Raw genomic sequence first — 17993 nt, 5'->3', positions numbered from 1 at the left:
TCTAAATTCTGTACTAAGTTAAAACAAACCAATTTGAGAGAAAAACCACAAAAATACCAAAACGTCAGAAGTTTTATGATATGTCAGAGAACAGGTTGATTTTAGAGTAAAAAACACTAAAAGCTTCATTTGTAATTCCGGTTCACCTTCATGGGGATTTTGCAGCCGTCACTCCCTCCTCGTCCCAGTTTCCCATAATCCCCGTCTCCCCAAGACCAGACCATGTCATCATCGGTCAGACACAGCGTCTGAGCATCCCCACTGCCACAGGCGACATCAATCACTCGGTGACCCTGGAGGGCATCCACCTGGAGAGCAAACACAGGCGGGGGATTATTTATCGTTCGGTCCGCAACAACTGGAGGAGAGCGAGAACAAAACAGACCAGTTTGGGTTTCAGCTGGTCCTCGCTGTCGCCGTGGCCCAGACGTCCGTAGCGACCTTTGCCCCAGGTGAAGAGCTCTCCGCTGGCGGTGATGCAAGCGCTGTGCGCGCCGCCGGCAGCGATGTCTACCACCTCCACTCCTCTCAGAGACTCGATCACACGAGGACGGTCGCAGGGACTGGGGAGTGAGGAGCAATCCCAGATACGGTAGAAGCAAAACCTTTTATACCGGCTTGGTCTTCAATCAGGAAACAATGTTAGTTTTCACTTTATGATGAAAGATGCACCAATAACTTGGTAAGACAGAATCAGTTGAGGAAAGGCAGGCCAAAAACAAAATAAGAAAATGGCAATTTTCATTTATTACGATGTAAAACGCTAAAGAACCTGTATTCTTTAGCTTTCTGATTTACTACCAATCTTGATCGGTGCATCTCTATTTAAGACCAGCTATTTGAAGTTAAAGTCATCCTTAAGTTTTAAAAAGTTTTCACCTTCTGTTCCCATGACCCAGTTTTCCATCCTCAGCCTCGCCCCACGAGTACACTTCCCCCTCGGAGGAGAGCGCCAAGCAGTGCTTCCCTCCGGAGTTCACTGCCACCTTCCTGATGAAGACATGTTGGATGGACTCCAGTAAGGTTGGCGTGGACACTGATTCCGTGCCACCAATCCCCAGCCTGCCCCCTGCTCCGTATCCGGTAGCGTACAGCTGAAGATCAAGATAAAAGTAGATTAGTGTCAAAATGTTCGCCGTTCGCAAACATTTCGCGAGGTCAGGATAAAGCGGCGCAGACGCACTTTTCCGTCAGCCGTGACTGCAAACAGAGTCTGCTCTCCGCCGATGAGCTGGACCGGCCTCAGCGTGGCGAGAGCTTCGGTGGGCGTGGGAACTTTGACCTTGGCCCCCTCGATGCCCCCCAGCTGGCCTCTGTGGTTGTGGCCCCAGCCGTAGATGGTCCCGCTGCCTCCAGCGGAGAGGGTCCAGTCGTCGGGCCGCCGATTCATCCACTGAACGAGCTGCTCGTCGTGCTCCCGCTTGAACAGGTCGTGACTCTCGTGAAGTCCGTTCATGCTCTCGTGGTCCGCCATGAGCTCGCGGATTTTCTTTGTCACCTTCGGAGGGAAGAAAATCACTTGTTATGGACATTTTGAGGTTTCGCCCATGCGATGAATCGAATTTGTGGTTTTGGAAGATTTAATTTTTGGAATTTCTGGACTTTTTTTTACCCCCACCAGTTCACTTTTTGAGTTTCCATAGTTTAGAGTGACTCATGGCCAACCATGTTTCCCAACTTCTTTTTATTTGGACTTTAAATTCAGATCATCTCTATAACACAATATTAGGGCTGGTTTATGATTTTATCTTCTGATTCTTTTAACTGAGAATAAAGTTGTGATATTGCCAGAATAAAATAATTTTTATGAGAACGCCAACATGAAAAATGAAAAAAATTTAAATGAGGAATAATGAGCATCGTGCGAATTTTACAGCTAATGCTTAATAGAAATGATCTCAACACATCAGTAAGCTTGTTGATATTGTACAAATCAAAGCAGAGATGACTGAAATAAAATTCACTTTGTGAAAATATTTTGTCATTTTGTATTCAAACATTTTAAATGTCCCCACAGCCTCGGTGGACTCACTTCATCCAGGAAGGCTCGAGGTAGAGACGTCCTCTTGTCGAGGGCGATGGCTACTCTGGAGGCGGTGCAGTACCGACGGAACCAGGCCCACTTATGGGTCTCGGCGCAGCAGGGGAGCGTGTCAAGCTCAAGGTCACAAGCTAGAGCAACCAAGACCTGGAGAAACGAGTCAGAATTAGTTTGACAGACACATTTATACTCGTCGATATCTCAGGCGCCGCAGCATACCTTGAAGAACGGGCTGTGAAGCAGCTGCTTTCCTCCCCTGACGATGGGGTCCTCGTACTCATACTGCCTCTGCAGAGCTTCGGGGAGGCCCTTCACGAGGGCGGCCAGCGCACTGCCTGTGAAACTCTGAAAGAATTGAAATATATTTACAACACTTCATACATCATTAGACGTAGCATCGCTAGCAGACTAGTGGGCCAGACAGCAGCCTTTGATTTAAGATAGCTGACGTATCTTGCTTATTTATGCTATTAAAATATAGATAAATTATATATTTTCTTTTCTTTTTTTTTTCAAAGGATGGATTAAAAAAAATTACTTTTGGCAAAGAATGCCTTAGGCCATTATTTTAGGAAGGTGACAATATAATGTAGTACACAAAAAATAAAATGTACGTCTATTGTGGCCAAACTAAAACATTAAAAATAATATTAACAATACGCTTTACTCACAATGGAGCGGGCCTCGCCCTCGCTGTCCCCCAGCAGCCTGTTGATGTTGATGGACTGACCGTACTCTGTGGTGAGGAGCTTACGGAGACGCTGCAGCGCCCACATCCTGTGTCCAGCAGCTGTGCAGGAAACGGACTTCACTTAAATCTCACCTTCGTTTTCCACTTTAACACTCCAAATATTAACGTGCATCTATGAGATTATGTAAAACATTCAGACAATTATGAATTTGTAGGATCATCATGTGCTCACCTAGCGCACTGAGCTGGGCGCAGGCGGCGAGGGAAGCAGCGAGGCGGGGCACGATGCTTCGGTTTGAGGCGAAGTTGAGCCTGAAGTCCAGCAGGCATGTGACTAAGTCCATGGAGGGGCAGGACAGGATGCAGCGGTCAGACAGCAAATCTTTGGGGCCTGAGAGGAGAAAAAACAAGTTCAGTCACAGTAATAAATAAATAGAATCCTGAGGTCTTTTCCTCAGAATTTTGACTTTTTTTCCTCAGAATTCTACTTCTGTGTTGATCTGTGTCAAAACTGAAATAATAAATCCCCCAAAGAATCTGAGGTGAACGTCAGTCAAGATGTTTGAAAAAAATAATGTGATATATATATATATGTGATCACATACTAATAACGTATATAAAAAATATCACATAGTATATGATTAATATTAATCACATTATGCGATTCATATTACATATTATGAATGACGATATTTGTAACAATTTTGACATTTATATCAAGACTTGCATGTCTTGTTATAAAGCAGGTTAAGTCCTGGCTGTAGGATTTGTTAAGCTGCTCTTTGTCCCTGCTAAAAGCTCGTCCCAGTTTTAAAACTACGTTTATCTAATGCGCACACATTTAAAATAATTCTTATTCTGAGACAAAAAGTCAGTTTGTTTTTTTCAGTGGCCCTAATCTTATTTCATGAATAAATCTTTTGTCGTTTGAACTGGTAAATAAAAATGTCCGCCCACCAGCAGCCGGCATGATGGGGTAGACGGTGAAGCGCCAGCCCCAACCGTTCACCGATCCGTCACTGGTGAACTTCCATTTGAGTTCATCTCCTGGGATCCTTAATTCGCTGGACCAGTCAGACCACTCTCGACCTGAAATATGTGCAGTATTATTTTTTGATTCATTCTTCTCTTTTGTGTTGCACTGAGGTGAAGCATCGTCCTCCAATTACCCGATCTGACGGAGACGATCCTGTTGGCTCCATCCATGATGGTTAGCGGATCGTGGCGCCGCTCGGTTGAACACTGCCGGTCGAACTCTATCCTTAGACCCTCAGCACCTTCCAAACAAAGTGGAGGTGGTTTATTAGGCTTTAAAAGTAGCGCTGCAACTAACAATTATTTTAGTAATTGAGTCTTTTTTAAACAGTGCAAACACATTAACTTGTTTCTAAATAAGAAAAACAAACTCATTTGCCTAAAATGCTACAACAGTGTTCCTTTGGTGAACGCATCTGCAGCTAAAAGAAATGCCAACATCAAAATGTGAAAACCTCAGGCCTTTCTGCTCGACTTAACATCGATACAGTGCAGAATTTTTGGTGCAGTCCTGGTTTAATGTCTGCTCTGCTCTGAATGGCAGGTTTTTGAGTGTATAATCCAGTTAACGACTCATCAATTACTAAATCAGCTGACGATTATTTCGCTAATTGATTCGTTGCGATTAATCCAATTAATTGCTGCAGCCCTCCTTTAAAGTGTATCTTCTCCTCGGGATGAGTTTGTACCTGGGATCTTGACAGTCCCGCTGGTGGACGTGTCGTCGGTGTACGGATGGCTGCTCTCCACGACGACCGGCTGGGAGGACAGGCGGCCGCTCTGCGAGTCTGTAGCAACGTCTTCCAGTTCGGTGACGCAGAGCTCCAGCAGCATGTCGGCAACCTGAGCGACGCAGCGAGAACGTGAGGATGACAAACCCCGAAACCCGTTCGTCTGAGTTGGGAGGATCCGCCGCGTTACCTGTGGATAAGCCGTCCCCATGCCAGACAGCACGGCCGACAGAACCTCCTTCCCTTTGTCCCCGGAGCGACAGGACACAGCCAGCTTCAGCAGGTCCACAATCACCCGAGTGTCATCAGGAACTAGGAGGCTGGTGAACTCGTCCAGGTACTGAGGCTCGGGACCGGCAACCTTACTCTGGTTCTCAGAGTCCTGATAGAAAACGTTCAACAGAAAAAAAATAAAATAAAAAAATCAGGGTTTACACACGTTTATGATAAAATTCCAGATTCAGATGTCCACAGTTCTCATGGTTCCCATTTTAGTCGATACTGAAAGTTTTTGCTTGGATTTCCTGAAGTCGGGTTCTGCGTAGTTATTTGTAATAGTTTCCTTAAATCCTTACATCATATCACAAGAGCTGAATTTTCATTGGCCACCTGATTGTGCAATCTGACATTTTGAAAGTAAATTTGCTTAATGGAAATTCCGTTGCACTGACATTTTACTTTGCAAAACTGCAATGGAAACACTTTTTTTCTCATCACACGAGTCACACGGTCGCCAACCAGATGTTGCCGCTGGCGCAAACCACGAAAAAAATGACAGGAAGTGGTAAGATGATGCGGTGGCAAGTTGTTTTAAATGAAATATCGTAGAAACAAACTTATTCACGTGTAATTTTAATTGCTTTCATTTATTGGAAAAATGCAACTGCGAAATTGTGTTTTTGACATTAGCACAACACTGACAAAGTTTGCGTAAAGAAAATGCAGCAAAGGTCAGAGCCATACGCTTACCTAAAAAAAGTAATAATAAAAATTTTTCTTATTGTCACTTGTACTGCCATTACAACATTACCACAATTTATCATGCTAAAAATGTAAGTCCATGTTGCCCACCATTAATTCACATAGGATTTTAATGGCTGCTGATGAGGCAGGTCGATGCAATTGGATTGGTTGATAAATGGATGAATGAATCGATGACTAAACGAACGGAAGGGAGGATAAACAGAGAGGAAGACATTTATAGCAGCTGACCTCTTTGGTCTTGGTCATGGTCTCGGCGATGATGCTGGCGGCTCCTGGGTCATCTGTGACGGGGATGAAGGGACGGGCCGAGGCTCCGCAGGCTGACGGAGTCACCGCTGACGACGGGGTCACTGCGTCTTCCGAGGACGGAGCCTGATCAAGCACAAACACAGAAAACGTCCCGCTCTCAAAGACTGAACTTTGGTCCAATCAGAAACCTTTCCGTGCTTTAAACAGGAAATTATTCGCATGAAATGAAGATGAAGCGTTCTGGTTTGGTGTTCCTGACCTCCCCCTTCTTGTCCTGCCAGGGGTTGGGGCTGACTCGCTCTTCAGCTTCAGCTGGAACAGGGGGACATTCTTCGTCGCTGACGCAGGAGGATGAGGAGGAGTCCAGTGGAGGGATGGGAGAGCTGGACGGACACTCTGCTGGCAGGATCATGCTGGCTGGCATCAGAGCACCAACCACCGCATCCCTGTGGGCAACAACACCGCACATCCCGTTAGAGTCCACAATAACTCTGACGGGATGCTACGCCCCTAACAGGCGGAAGTACGGCCGACTTCCGTTGTTTGTGGGAGTTTTAGGTCCCTGGAGACAGCGTACCTCGCATACATGATCTGCAGAGCCGACAGAACGTGGGACAGAGCCTGCTGTTTGGCCAGGTTGCCGTCCAGACTCAGGAGAATCTTGGCCAGCGAGGGTCGGTTGGGCTTGGCGCTGCTCTGCCCGCTCATCTTGTTGCTCACCGTCGACGAGTCGCATTCTGACTGGACGCCTGCAGTGTTGGAAAATCAAAACAAAGCGAGGCACGACGATTTTTATGAGGACGGAACAGCTGCACCAGATTGGAGGGCTGGACTAAATGTGGTCCAAATCACAATGTTCAGATTGACCCATGTCTGGTAAATCTGTTGGAAGCTTAAAGAAAACTTTACTGAGTGAAAGCACCTTTGTTACAAAGCTGTGTTTGAGTAAAAAAGACTCAGAGTTTGTAATTTTAGTATCATGTAGTCTAATTTCTTGCTTCAAAAAAACAATCTGATCAGATGCTGGAAAAGACTATTGTTGTTAAAGTTGTTGCTAAAAGTTCAAGCCTAAAATAGCATCTCAATACTAAACGTGTCGCAGCAGCACAGACGTCCCCAATGTCAGCGTCTACAGTCCATGTTTCTAAAGAAGACCCATGTCTGATCAGGAGTTCCTCAAACACTTGAAAGCTAAGTGGATATAATAAAACTTTGCACCAATCTGATGGTTGAAAAACCTAAATAAATTGGAAACAATAAATATCTTGGTTGTTGTCCATTTATCCAATAATTTAGCAGCAAAAAGGGTTTTTAAATTAAACATGTAGCTTATTTTCTCAATACACAGTTACAGATAATGGCATTAACTCAATTAAAAATTTTAACTGAATCTCACTACTACTTTAAATGCAACCTAAAGAGAAGCAGATGACGACTGTTCCCTTTTATCCCCATAGACTTCTTAGCTTCACACATGGAAAGGAGGAATTACCCAAGTAGGAGGCTCCCAGGGAGTCCCTGGCAGTCTGGAAGAGGACCGGCTCGTGAACAGAGGGCGTGGTCACATCCACGGTTGTCCAGGCAACGCTGTGGGAAGAGCCACACGCCACTCGAGTGATCTTCTGTCCCTCCAGGCCCTGAACCAGGGTGGGCTTCCTGTTAACGGTGGTGGTGCCGTTTCCCTGCTGGCCGTGGTCATTGTCTCCCCATGCATACACCTTACACAGAAACACAAGACTTTATTCCAAAGCACCTGAATGCCTCGCATTTCCATTTAAACCTCATGCAGGACCGTACAGCGTAAAGCCGAGACGGAAGCAGATCTGCAGCGATTACTACCAACCTGTCCTGTGTCTGTAACAGCCAGACAGTGCAGAGCTCCAACGGCGACGTGGACAATCTTTTTCCCTCTCAGTCCCTCCACCATCTGGGGCTTCCGCACGTGGACATCGGTACCGTGGCCCAATCGAAAGTAGTCACCTTTCCCCCTGTTTGATGGAGAAAAAAAAAAAAAAAAAGGCAACATGAATTTTCCCCGTCAATATGGATAAATGATGTTTCATCTTCTAAGTAACGTTTGGTAGTCTTACCAGGTCCAGACGCCTCCAGATTTGGTCAGAGCCAGGGAAAACTGCGCCCCGCACTCGATTTGGCAGACTCCCTGTCCGTTGAGTCTCTCTATGTTCTGGGGAATGTTGCAGCCCTCGCTGCCGCCACGGCCGAGCTTTCCAAAGTCCCCATCGCCCCAGGAGAACACCAAGCCTGGCAAAACAGATGCAAACGCAACTCAGCTTGTTTTCTCCAAGTCAGTTTTAAAAAAAAAAGTGATGCAGAAATGTGTGCAGTTTCCATGGCGATGGAATAGCAACAAATTTTTTTCTAGTTTGGGATGATGATAGAACGTACAAATTTGGTCAACTTTAATGACTAAAACGAGGTGACCAAGTTTGAATTTGATGAAAATTCTTTCACATCCACACAAGGTTAAAATGATTATTGTCAGAAAGTGTAGGAGCTTCTTAAAGAGACAGAGGCCAATTTCAAAGAGTCAAACTGTGAAGTTATATTTCTTTCATGTTGGATATGAAAAAAAATTTTCATATCCAACATGAAATTAGATATGGCATTTTTTAACACCTGCTTGTTTAATAGCTACTTGATTGTGCTGTAAAATGGCGCTATGTGCCTGAAATATGCATAATACTGCTCCTTAAGGAACAAACAAAGATTCACTAAACGTCCTGAACAATTTCATATCATTAGAGGGGACAGTTTGGGTCAGATAATTGAAACTTTGGACATAGTATGGTGTAAATACCAAACGATGATTCCACTGCCTGTTTTGGACTTGATAAAACAAGCCAATGTCAAGTTTCTGGACCTGGACCCTAACCCTATTAAAAATGTTACGAATTATGATAAAATCCATGTCTATGTCCAGAAATGGATCAAACTTCACTGTTTTAGATAAGTAGAGTGGTCAGATATCAAGCCATAATTATGCTAGGAGCTTCTTAGTGGCTAAAGAAAGTGCATGGTCTCTGACTGATGTTACATAATCTTACACCTAAAAAGTTCAATCATCCATTTGGCCAAAGTGGACAAAGGGTTGGTGTGTTGAACAGGGATACCTTCATCAGTCAGAGCAAGAGTTTGAGCATCTCGGCTCCCACAGGCGACCTGGATGACTCTGTGGCCCAGCAGCACTTTCACCTGCACGACAAAAACACAAGCACATCATCAGCGTTCATTGTGTGAACGCTGCCCGTTCACACAAATTCTGTCACAATAACAAATTCTGCCGGATGATAAATTGTCCCGGAAGTTATTGCAATAAATGATAATATAGTTTTGAGACTGTTTTCAAGTGATGTAATTTTAACGCCACAATAATGCAAGAACACATTCATAAAGATCAATCAACTTTAAATACTAATGAACATTTAATTTGAACTGTAACACTTTTTAAATATCTAAAATAAATAAAAACAATAAATAAAATTATGAAGTCTCTGTAAATAAAATTGTCATTCAGAAAATGGACTGGTTGAGACCAAATCACCAGAATGAAGACTTATCATTCATTTCGGGAAGTAGAGAGGGAGAGATAAGAAAAGAGAAAAAAACAACATGTAGATGGAAATTATGTAGTTTAATTTATCTTGCGATTCATATTTTATTGATTCACTGATTGTTGCGACAGGTCTATGCATGAATACACATTGTGCAAAACAAAATCTACAAAAATCTGACTCATTTCGACATCAGAGCTGAGTGAGAAGGCCCTGTAAGGTGACGGCCCAGTAAAGGAGGCGTACGTACCAGTTTGGGCCTCAGCTGGGTGGTGTTGTCCCCGTGTCCGAGGCGGCCATATTCCCCCAGCCCCCAGCTGTACAGCTCCCCGCTGGAGGTAATGGCGGCGCTGTGGGAGCTGCCGCAGGCTATGTCCCGGATGCGCTTGGTCTTCAGAGCCTCGATCAGCCGGGGCTTATCACAGTTCCTGAGGGAGAGGTCAGATGCTTCTTCAGCGTTTTGAATCCCTCACAGACAGAAATGACGCTTCCAATAAAAACCCACATTCTGCTGAAGTGCCCCAGCTTGCCGTCGTCTCCTTCCCCCCAGGAAAACACCTTCCCGTCCACGGTCAGCGCCATGGCGTGGCGCCCGCCAGAATGCACGGCCACCTTCTTCACCACGTAGTTGCTGAGCGCTGTGATCTGACGGGGGATGGGGATGGTCCCGCTGGAGAGGCCCAGACCCAGTCGGCCGTTGGTGGCCTCTCCGCAGGCGTAGATCTTTCCCTCCACGGTCACTGCGAATGTGGATCAGTAGTCAAAACATAATATAGGAGCTAAAGAGAAAATAAAGGTTTTCCCCCCGTTTTACCTGCAAAGAGACTCTTGGAACCACCGGCTACCTGCACCACGTTGAGAGCAGAGAGGGTTTCAGAGAAGGAGGGGACCTTGATCTGCAAAGAAAGTACACAGCACGAGTTAAAGGGCCTTAAAGAGACACGCAATGCCAAGCAAACTGATTTATAACACTTGAAATGTTCGGCATTTTGTCACAGCAACAAACTAATGTACAGAGACTGGATTATCAGAGTAAAAAAACTTTATAAAAATTAAAATTTTTAAGCGTTGAACATGTGTTGATTTAAGTCCAAATTTCTGTATTAAAAATATATTTTTAATCATAGGCATGCAAATTCCTTGTAAGTGGGATTAGTTTTATTTGGATTGTTGCACTGAGTGGACGTGGACTCAGGGTCTAAACGCTTACTTGGTATTTTAAGCTTAGAGGCCTGAAAAGCTATAACAAGGAAACGTTTGAGCGCAGAAGCTCAATACCTGGATGACTGGCTCCAGATCATGTATGATTTATATATAATGGAAAAAAATTATGTTTTCAGGTAGACTTGAGCTTGCAAAATTTGAAAACATCTGGTTTAAATGGGAAAACTTTATCGTGGTCAATTGTCCAGAACTTGCGTCACTCTGTGTACTCATTTTTTATGTTTATATTATCGCATTTTTGTCCACGCAAGATTGTTCATGTGTGTTTAGTTATGTTAAGGAAAGCTTTGAAAAAAACAAATGTTTTTTTTATTTTTTGCTGGTTTGATGCAATGTTCTAACTTTAAATGTCATGTTTTTATGAGCTGTAAATGGAAAATCATAATCATCAAAAAATAAAGTCTTTCAAACATTTATCTGTGCCGTTAACCTATAAAATATGTTTCACTTTAAAATTGAAGTTTTAATATTTTTCAATTCAAACAAACCTTGCTTGATCACAATACAGTTTGAAAATGATCAGTGAAGAGTTTATCAAACAAAATACTGTCAATGTCGTAGCACTGAAGATGCTATGATATTCTTAAATAAACAGACAAATTGTTACTTCTTTAGCAATACTGCTTAATATTTAAATTATAGCCTATTTTACAACACATTTGTATTTAAGATAAAAATGTTGATAAATCTGAGTTTTCACTTTTCACCAGCGAGTGTAGACATTTTCATATACAATAACTCACAATAAGGGAAAAATGTCTTGTTCCACTGACAGATTGTTTCACTTAAAAGCAGCACTTTTGATCAGAATTAAAGAATTATTAACGTGAAACAAGATTATATTTCCTGTAGGTGGGCTTTGTCTTATTTTAAGTGTACCAACATATTTGCACTAGAAATTAGACGCAAAATATTTGGTAAGATTGTGTTTTTGCAGTGTAAGGATTATTGATTATTTTAACTGCACCTTTGAGCCCTTCAGTCCTCCCAGCTGGTCCTTGTCGTTCAGCCCCCAAACGAACACTTTGGTCCTGATGGTGGCTGCCGACTCCAGGCCTGGTGACTTCTTCCGAGCAAGACTGCAGAAAAAAAAAAAAAAAAAAAAAACACCACAACCTCAATCATCAAATAAATAAGAGCAGCATGTTGGCTACGTCAGTAAGAAGTGTCGGCCGTCTCACCTTCCAGTTGTGGTTTTCTCGTCCTCCTCCTCTTCGTTGTCGGACGCCAGGAAGGGCACTGTGGCCAGGTCCTCATCCTCGGCTCTGATGCGTCCCACCATGCGAAGTCCGTGAATCTTGCAGTCTATACCCGAGCTGCGGCACTGCTTGATCGCAATCTCAATGTATCTGTGAAACTGATGGGCGAGACATGGTTTTAAAAAAAAAAAAAAAAAAAAAAAGATTACAAAACTCAAGGAAATGACCGATAAGATTACCAACCTCGGTGCAGTCGGTAAGCAGGAGGACTGTGGTGTCTGTGGGGTTGATGTTAATCGTCTTCAGCTCAATTAAATTATTCAGAGAGTTTCCACCTGGTAATTAAGCAAATAAAAATGATCAGCAAACGCTGCTGCTCACACCATCTTAAACTACAACAAAAAGGGGGCAGGAGAGGAAATGAGCTTCCGATCTGATATCTGTATCAGTCCAGATATTGAAAATAATTCCTGATCAGGTGACTGATGCACACAGACAGATCTAGTCAGTCTAATTCTATGCTGTGCTCTGAGTGACATCGTCCTTCATTATTTATCCGACATGAAATTTAGAATTCATAATTCCACTTTCTGAACCATTTCAAAGTTTGTTGCCGTTTATATTTTACATGTTTGACCACAGGCGTAAATCTACTGTATTTGTCAGTTTCAATTTCTTTATTAATTTATGTTTTTATTAGCTGTTATACTCAGAATTGCACTGAATGAACAAATTCAAGTTGTGTTTTACATATTTGTCTAAGCTTGTGAAAATATTAGTGCTCTTTACTGGTGCAGAGTTATCAAATTTGTAATACAGCACATTTTTGTCCGTTTTTCTGCATCGGATCGGTATCGGCCGATACTAAACCTCAGATATCTGTATTGGTGTCAACATATGATTTATTCTTCGTTTCAATTCCAACAATGTATTTCAAAGACAGTTGGGAGACGCCCCTCACAATAACCAAGTTAACATTTGTGAAGAGAAATCAAACAGGAAACAGTTCCAAGCTAAACAGGCAAGTATTTATTTGTATTTAATATTCATCTGAAGTCACCTGAAACCACCACCAGTGAGGGCATGTAGCTGCTGTCTGCTGGATCTACGATCATCTTCAGTCTGTGGACCAGAACGTCTGGGAAAAGCTCGAGACGAATCCAGTGCTGCAAAAAATAAAAAATACACGGGAAATCCTACATGTTCTAAGCTGCAGATGTCCCACATCGTGTCAAATTTAAATGTTCGGTGTCAGTATCCCCGATTAAAATTAACCCCTGGCATCGGTAATTGGTGCAATCTGATTTGATCAGAAAATTTTTTTTAAATTTGATGTTATCAGCTCAGCACAGCTATCTGGATAAAGTTATTGGTGTAATAAAGAGATGTGCAGAAAGCAGCTGAGACCCCAAGTCTTTAAACTGTATGACGTTCAAAGTTCATGAAGCAGGAAAAAAAAAAAAAAAAACATTCTGTAGTCGTTTTGCCAGAAAAAGGTTATCTGAAAATGCACCAATATGTTGAATTATCAACAAGTTATATCAAAACAGAATTAAATGCTAGCATTAGCTTAGCACTACATGATCAACTACATGATTTTGACCATTAGTTGATCATATTTGGCTATATGATCAACTAATATTGATCATATGAGGTAATATAAATTAAATTATATTTAATTAATATTAATTATAATATAAATTAAGGAAAAATAAGATATTCCTTTAAGTCCCAAAAGTGGGACATTTAAGCTGTGACAGCAGAAAGTGGACAACAAAATAACAGAAAAAAAACAACAACAAAAAAAACAGTATAGAACCCCCCCCCCAGCAAACATGCTAAATTATAAATATAAATATTAAAATATCAATATATGAAAAAAAATAAATAAATAAATACAGATGTGTACATATAAATAAACATATTTTCTATATATACTAGCCTTCAAAGCTACAGAATGGCGATGCATACCCACGGCATTGATTTTCATATTGTATGACCGACATGACAATCGGTCACGTAAAAGTACTCTTAATTGACTAAAATACTCTTAATTGATTCCAATATTTTTCAGACAAAAGAAAAATCCTGAGTGGGACAAAGTTTAAACTGAAAAACTGTAATAATGTCGAGCCACAGCTTACCTTTCCCTGTGAGCCGGAGGACTGCCAGCACTGATCGCTGCAGTCAATGAGGCGAGACGCCTGGTTGACAGAGGACGACACGTTGAGGCTCTTCACGGCGCGGGACCAGTCATCGATCAGCATCCCGCGCTGGCTGTTGTGGTGCTTTTTGAGCTGCTTGCCCGAACGGCCACAAAAAGCTGGAGACTGACCTGGCAGCGGTGAGAGGGGCAGGAAGAAAGTTATACGACTCAAACACCGAACAACGTGCAGGACGGGTGCTGCGTCGGCAGGAAAGCTGGACTGACCGGGCTCATTGATCCGGCCGAAGGAATGTCTGGTGTTGTGTTTGCGCGTCTTGAAGCAGCTTTCGCAGAAATCGAAGTCGTCACAGTTTTTGCACTTGAACCTCGGGCCGTTAATGGGAAACATCTGACAGCCGTCACACCTGCGGGCAGCAAGACGTTTAACGTTTTAATAGTGCGGAGAGATGCAGTAAGAGAAAAAAGTATGAAACTGTTTTACATTTTCCTAAATTACAATACAAGAAATTCCTTGTATTCTACCAGGATTTTATGTGACAGACCAACACAAAATGGTTCATAATGGTGAAAGAAAATACAAATGATACATGGTTTTCAAATGTTTTTAAAGTGTGCCGAATTTGTATTCAGCTCCTGAAGAAATTCCAGTGCTATTACCGGATTATCTGGACTATAAGTTACCTCACTCCAGGGTGAACACTGGGCACCAGCTCCATCTCAGACAGCAGACCAGTCCAGTGGGACTGCTGTGGAAAGTCTACAATCACATCCTTTCCATTGGCGCTAAAAGCTGTGAGAGGTGAACAGAGTTTAGTTCGAAACGATGCCAGACAGAGATCACACACCATAAAACCAAATCAGACCTACCCTTTACTACCCCGACACTCCTGTGTGTTACCGAGCCCCATTTGTACTTTGGCGTCGTAACTGCGGGCTTCACCCTAACTTTGTCGGCAATTTTTATGTGAGAGGGTGAACTTTGAGGTGGGAAACCTGGAAATACAAGCGAAGGATGAAAAAAATGCCACACGTTGTTATACTTAACCATTTTTAAGTTTCCTTCAAATAAGCAAGCGCGTACCAATCAGCTCAATGTGGATGTAGCGAACCCAGTACGTTCCTCCTTTTTGTTGCCAGTCGCACTGCACGTTCAAGTCATGAAGTCCATCTCTGTCCAGCTTGATCACCTTCCCTACGTCTCCTTCGTACACTTCCTCATACGTTCTGCAGCACTTCACCATCATCCCCACCTGCGGGGGAAATCAAAAATATCCATGTCATTAGATTAATTCATCCCTTGATGTAGTTTAAACAACTCTGCTCAGGGAGAACATTACCTGAATGTTCTCTCTCACGTAGACGGCATAATCATCGTTGGTTTGGAAATCTGACCTCTTCTTAAAAGTCTGGCTTTCAGTCACCACAGCCCCTGCAGGCTAATGTAGCAGAGAGGAGAAATCTGTCAGTGCTTCCTGTCATAAATAGCACTTAAAACTGCAGTATGTCACTTTTACTAAAAAATAAGCAGTTTTTTTATTTTTTATTTTTTTTACATATTTGTCACAATGTCAGGATAATTTTAGACAGGCAAAAAAAGGAGCTCCTCCACTTGCTCCCAGTGCTGCAATTGCCATCTGACACAATCCACCTGTCCCAATCAAAAACAACCAATCTGAGCCAGCAGGAGGGTCTTAGCGCTGTCAATCAATCCTGTGTATGTGCCAACTGTACAAACTAACTAGCTTGAGCATACATGACAGGCTTCTCTGTGGAGAACTAGCTGCAGTATAAAACAGAGCAAGGAGGAGGATGTGAAAGGTGCATAAACATGATTAACAGCACCAAGACCAGGGGTGAAAGTAGGCGGGTACTTCGTACCACTAAAAGAATTAGTGGGGGTACACAGAACCTGTAAGAGGTGAGCGGCTGTCTGCTGTAAAGAATCAATGGGTTCACTGTGCAGCTGCGAGTTCACCCACTAATCAGCCGTGACTGATTAGTTTTTCAAGAACAATCTAAAACACGACTTAATCAGTCAATTAATACCTTTTCCCCCCATTTCATATCGTTTCTGAACTGTTTGTGCTTTGCTAGAGCAGCGGTGCAATATGTCGGTCACGGAAGGTTTTGAGTCGATCTCGGCATTAGGTGACAAACGGAATGCCGCCAGGACGCCGAGACCAGCACGTCCTCCTCTGGCTCGCTTAAAACGTTTGTAACTTTATTAAATAACGAATAAAAAAAAAAACTCTGCGAGGTGTTCATATTAATGACCCAACAAAAATAATCTCAGTAATTATAGTTTCAACAAGGTGTGGCGCAATCCTGTGCGTTTCGGTTCCATTAGCAAAATAACAAGCAGAGCATGAGTTTAAAATGAACTAATCAACCACCGCTGTGTTCAGGGAGCTTATTAATGATCGCAAAATAAATATCAAGCCTGGAAACCCAATAGCGTAACGGACTGAATGTTATGGCTTGCGCAGGCAGTTGCCACCGCAACAGGTGTGCTTAAATGACAAAGAGAAACGGAGAGTAAAAAGGTGCGAGTGGTTTTGAGTTGATCACCTGTTCAGGTTACTTTACCTTTGTTTTGTCTTTGCTGTGGCGCATCACAGCCGCCACAGTTCAATAAACGACAAACTTGGACTAATTATCTCGTTCTTTGTGAGTATACGTCATTTACAACAAACATCAAACACAGTAAATATGTTTCATTAAGTATTTAAGAAACACATGGCTTCTACTGCGATAATTATGTTGAATTAAATTAATCGTCTAATATTTTAAAACAAATAGTTTGGGCATTTCACTGGTGATAGGCACCAGCACCCTTCCTGACCCAACTAGGGTCAAGGGTGTATAGAAAATGGATGGATGGATAGTTTGGGCATCTCTGTTTGAGCTCAGAGTCTGAGAGGCTTAAAACTACTTTCACCCCTGACTAAGACCCTCCTCCTGACTCTGATGGTTGTTTCTGACCGAGTGTTGCTTTTCTGCAGATGGCAATAGTAGCACTGGGAAGAAGTGGAGGAGCTCCATCTTTTCATAGATTATCCGTCTCATAACAGTCATAACATGGTGATATTTTAACAAATATGTAAAAAGAATATTTTTTATAAGTTACATATCCCAGCTTTAATAGACAAAAAGATGTGTAAATTCAAGAAAAAAAGTAAACATACAACGGAGAAGGTCGGCTCTGCCTCCTCCAACTCCTCCAGCACCTCTTCGTCCGAGTATTCATCGGACACGGTGTCGCCATCTGAGAGCTCGGTGAAATGGACATCAGGATGGTCGAGCAGCCAGCTCACTAGCGCCTCCACACCTGATACATGAGCTCAGTTACGATTAAGATGTATATTTAAAAGCCTTTATACATTTAATTAAACTATACGCGGCGTGACGCTCTACCTGGGACACCAGAGGTACTGCCTGTGGTGCCAGACAGAGACTTCAAGGCAAACTCTATGTTTTTCCTTGGGAAGCCCATTTCCATTAGCTGGAGGACGATGGGTAAGGGAGGCACAGGGGAGGTCTTCTGCTTCTTCTGCTTGGGGGGTCTGACATGCTGTATGGTGACGGGCGTGGTGGCCTCACTGGAGCTGCTCTCCTCAAACAGCGGAGAGGACGGGTGGGCCGACTCCACGGCCAGGTACTGACACACGGCCAGAGCTGCTGCCTACACACACACACACAGGTACAAGCAGAGGTCAAACTGAATGCCGCGCACTTAGCTAGGTGAGATTTACTGCTGACCAGCTGATTGAAGTAAAGTCTGCTCATGTACCTCCATCTCCTGTCGGTCAAAAATGGCTTTGATAGGCGAGGGCTGAGTAGCAGCAGCCAGGAGCTGCTGCAGCAGGATCAGAGGGGGCAGCGGGCCCTCAGGAGACAAGTCCCCGACATCGGGGGATGTCGCTACAGGATCGTCTGGGTTTAAAATTCAGCAAAATCACAGTGTCATGTTACATTTCTGCTCAGTGGTGGGCTAAATGTACCTGTATTTATCCTCACAAGAACTCTTTAGAAACAGGCCCTTTGAAGAAAAAGGAATGAAGTGCTTGAGTTTGACATTAAAAAAATAATTCACCGCATGA

General features: G+C 43.0%; 1 protein-coding gene across 4 annotated transcripts in view; it reads right to left on the bottom strand.

The window, feature by feature from the left end:
• The window catches only part of herc2 (HECT and RLD domain containing E3 ubiquitin protein ligase 2), a 61522-nt gene that overhangs the window by 10003 nt on the left and 33526 nt on the right, over positions 1 to 17993 (bottom strand). For all 4 annotated transcript variants that reach the window (XM_017304349.2, XM_017304347.2, XM_017304348.2 and 1 more), the window contains 35 exons: positions 17684 to 17826; positions 17308 to 17575; positions 17079 to 17221; positions 15231 to 15329; positions 14975 to 15143; positions 14761 to 14886; positions 14575 to 14683; positions 14158 to 14297; positions 13871 to 14061; positions 12787 to 12892; positions 11970 to 12061; positions 11709 to 11884; positions 11495 to 11606; positions 10118 to 10199; positions 9809 to 10043; positions 9554 to 9731; positions 8863 to 8944; positions 7822 to 7993; positions 7575 to 7719; positions 7224 to 7449; positions 6309 to 6480; positions 5991 to 6177; positions 5711 to 5854; positions 4689 to 4880; positions 4457 to 4610; positions 3902 to 4009; positions 3690 to 3821; positions 2965 to 3123; positions 2713 to 2831; positions 2261 to 2386; positions 2033 to 2188; positions 1184 to 1498; positions 880 to 1094; positions 386 to 563; positions 147 to 308 (listed from right to left, as the gene is read on the bottom strand). In XM_017304349.2, the coding sequence (XP_017159838.1) occupies positions 147 to 308; positions 386 to 563; positions 880 to 1094; positions 1184 to 1498; positions 2033 to 2188; positions 2261 to 2386; positions 2713 to 2831; positions 2965 to 3123; positions 3690 to 3821; positions 3902 to 4009; positions 4457 to 4610; positions 4689 to 4880; positions 5711 to 5854; positions 5991 to 6177; positions 6309 to 6480; positions 7224 to 7449; positions 7575 to 7719; positions 7822 to 7993; positions 8863 to 8944; positions 9554 to 9731; positions 9809 to 10043; positions 10118 to 10199; positions 11495 to 11606; positions 11709 to 11884; positions 11970 to 12061; positions 12787 to 12892; positions 13871 to 14061; positions 14158 to 14297; positions 14575 to 14683; positions 14761 to 14886; positions 14975 to 15143; positions 15231 to 15329; positions 17079 to 17221; positions 17308 to 17575; positions 17684 to 17826 (5513 nt within the window). The remainder of the gene's footprint in view (positions 1 to 146; positions 309 to 385; positions 564 to 879; positions 1095 to 1183; positions 1499 to 2032; positions 2189 to 2260; positions 2387 to 2712; positions 2832 to 2964; positions 3124 to 3689; positions 3822 to 3901; positions 4010 to 4456; positions 4611 to 4688; positions 4881 to 5710; positions 5855 to 5990; positions 6178 to 6308; positions 6481 to 7223; positions 7450 to 7574; positions 7720 to 7821; positions 7994 to 8862; positions 8945 to 9553; positions 9732 to 9808; positions 10044 to 10117; positions 10200 to 11494; positions 11607 to 11708; positions 11885 to 11969; positions 12062 to 12786; positions 12893 to 13870; positions 14062 to 14157; positions 14298 to 14574; positions 14684 to 14760; positions 14887 to 14974; positions 15144 to 15230; positions 15330 to 17078; positions 17222 to 17307; positions 17576 to 17683; positions 17827 to 17993) is intronic.

Source organism: Poecilia reticulata, chromosome 4 (assembly GCF_904066995.2).
Source record: "Poecilia reticulata chromosome 4, P_reticulata-male-v2, whole genome shotgun sequence".
Taxonomy (NCBI): Eukaryota; Metazoa; Chordata; class Actinopteri; order Cyprinodontiformes; family Poeciliidae; genus Poecilia; species Poecilia reticulata.
This window is presented reverse-complemented; position numbering and strand designations above follow the sequence as displayed.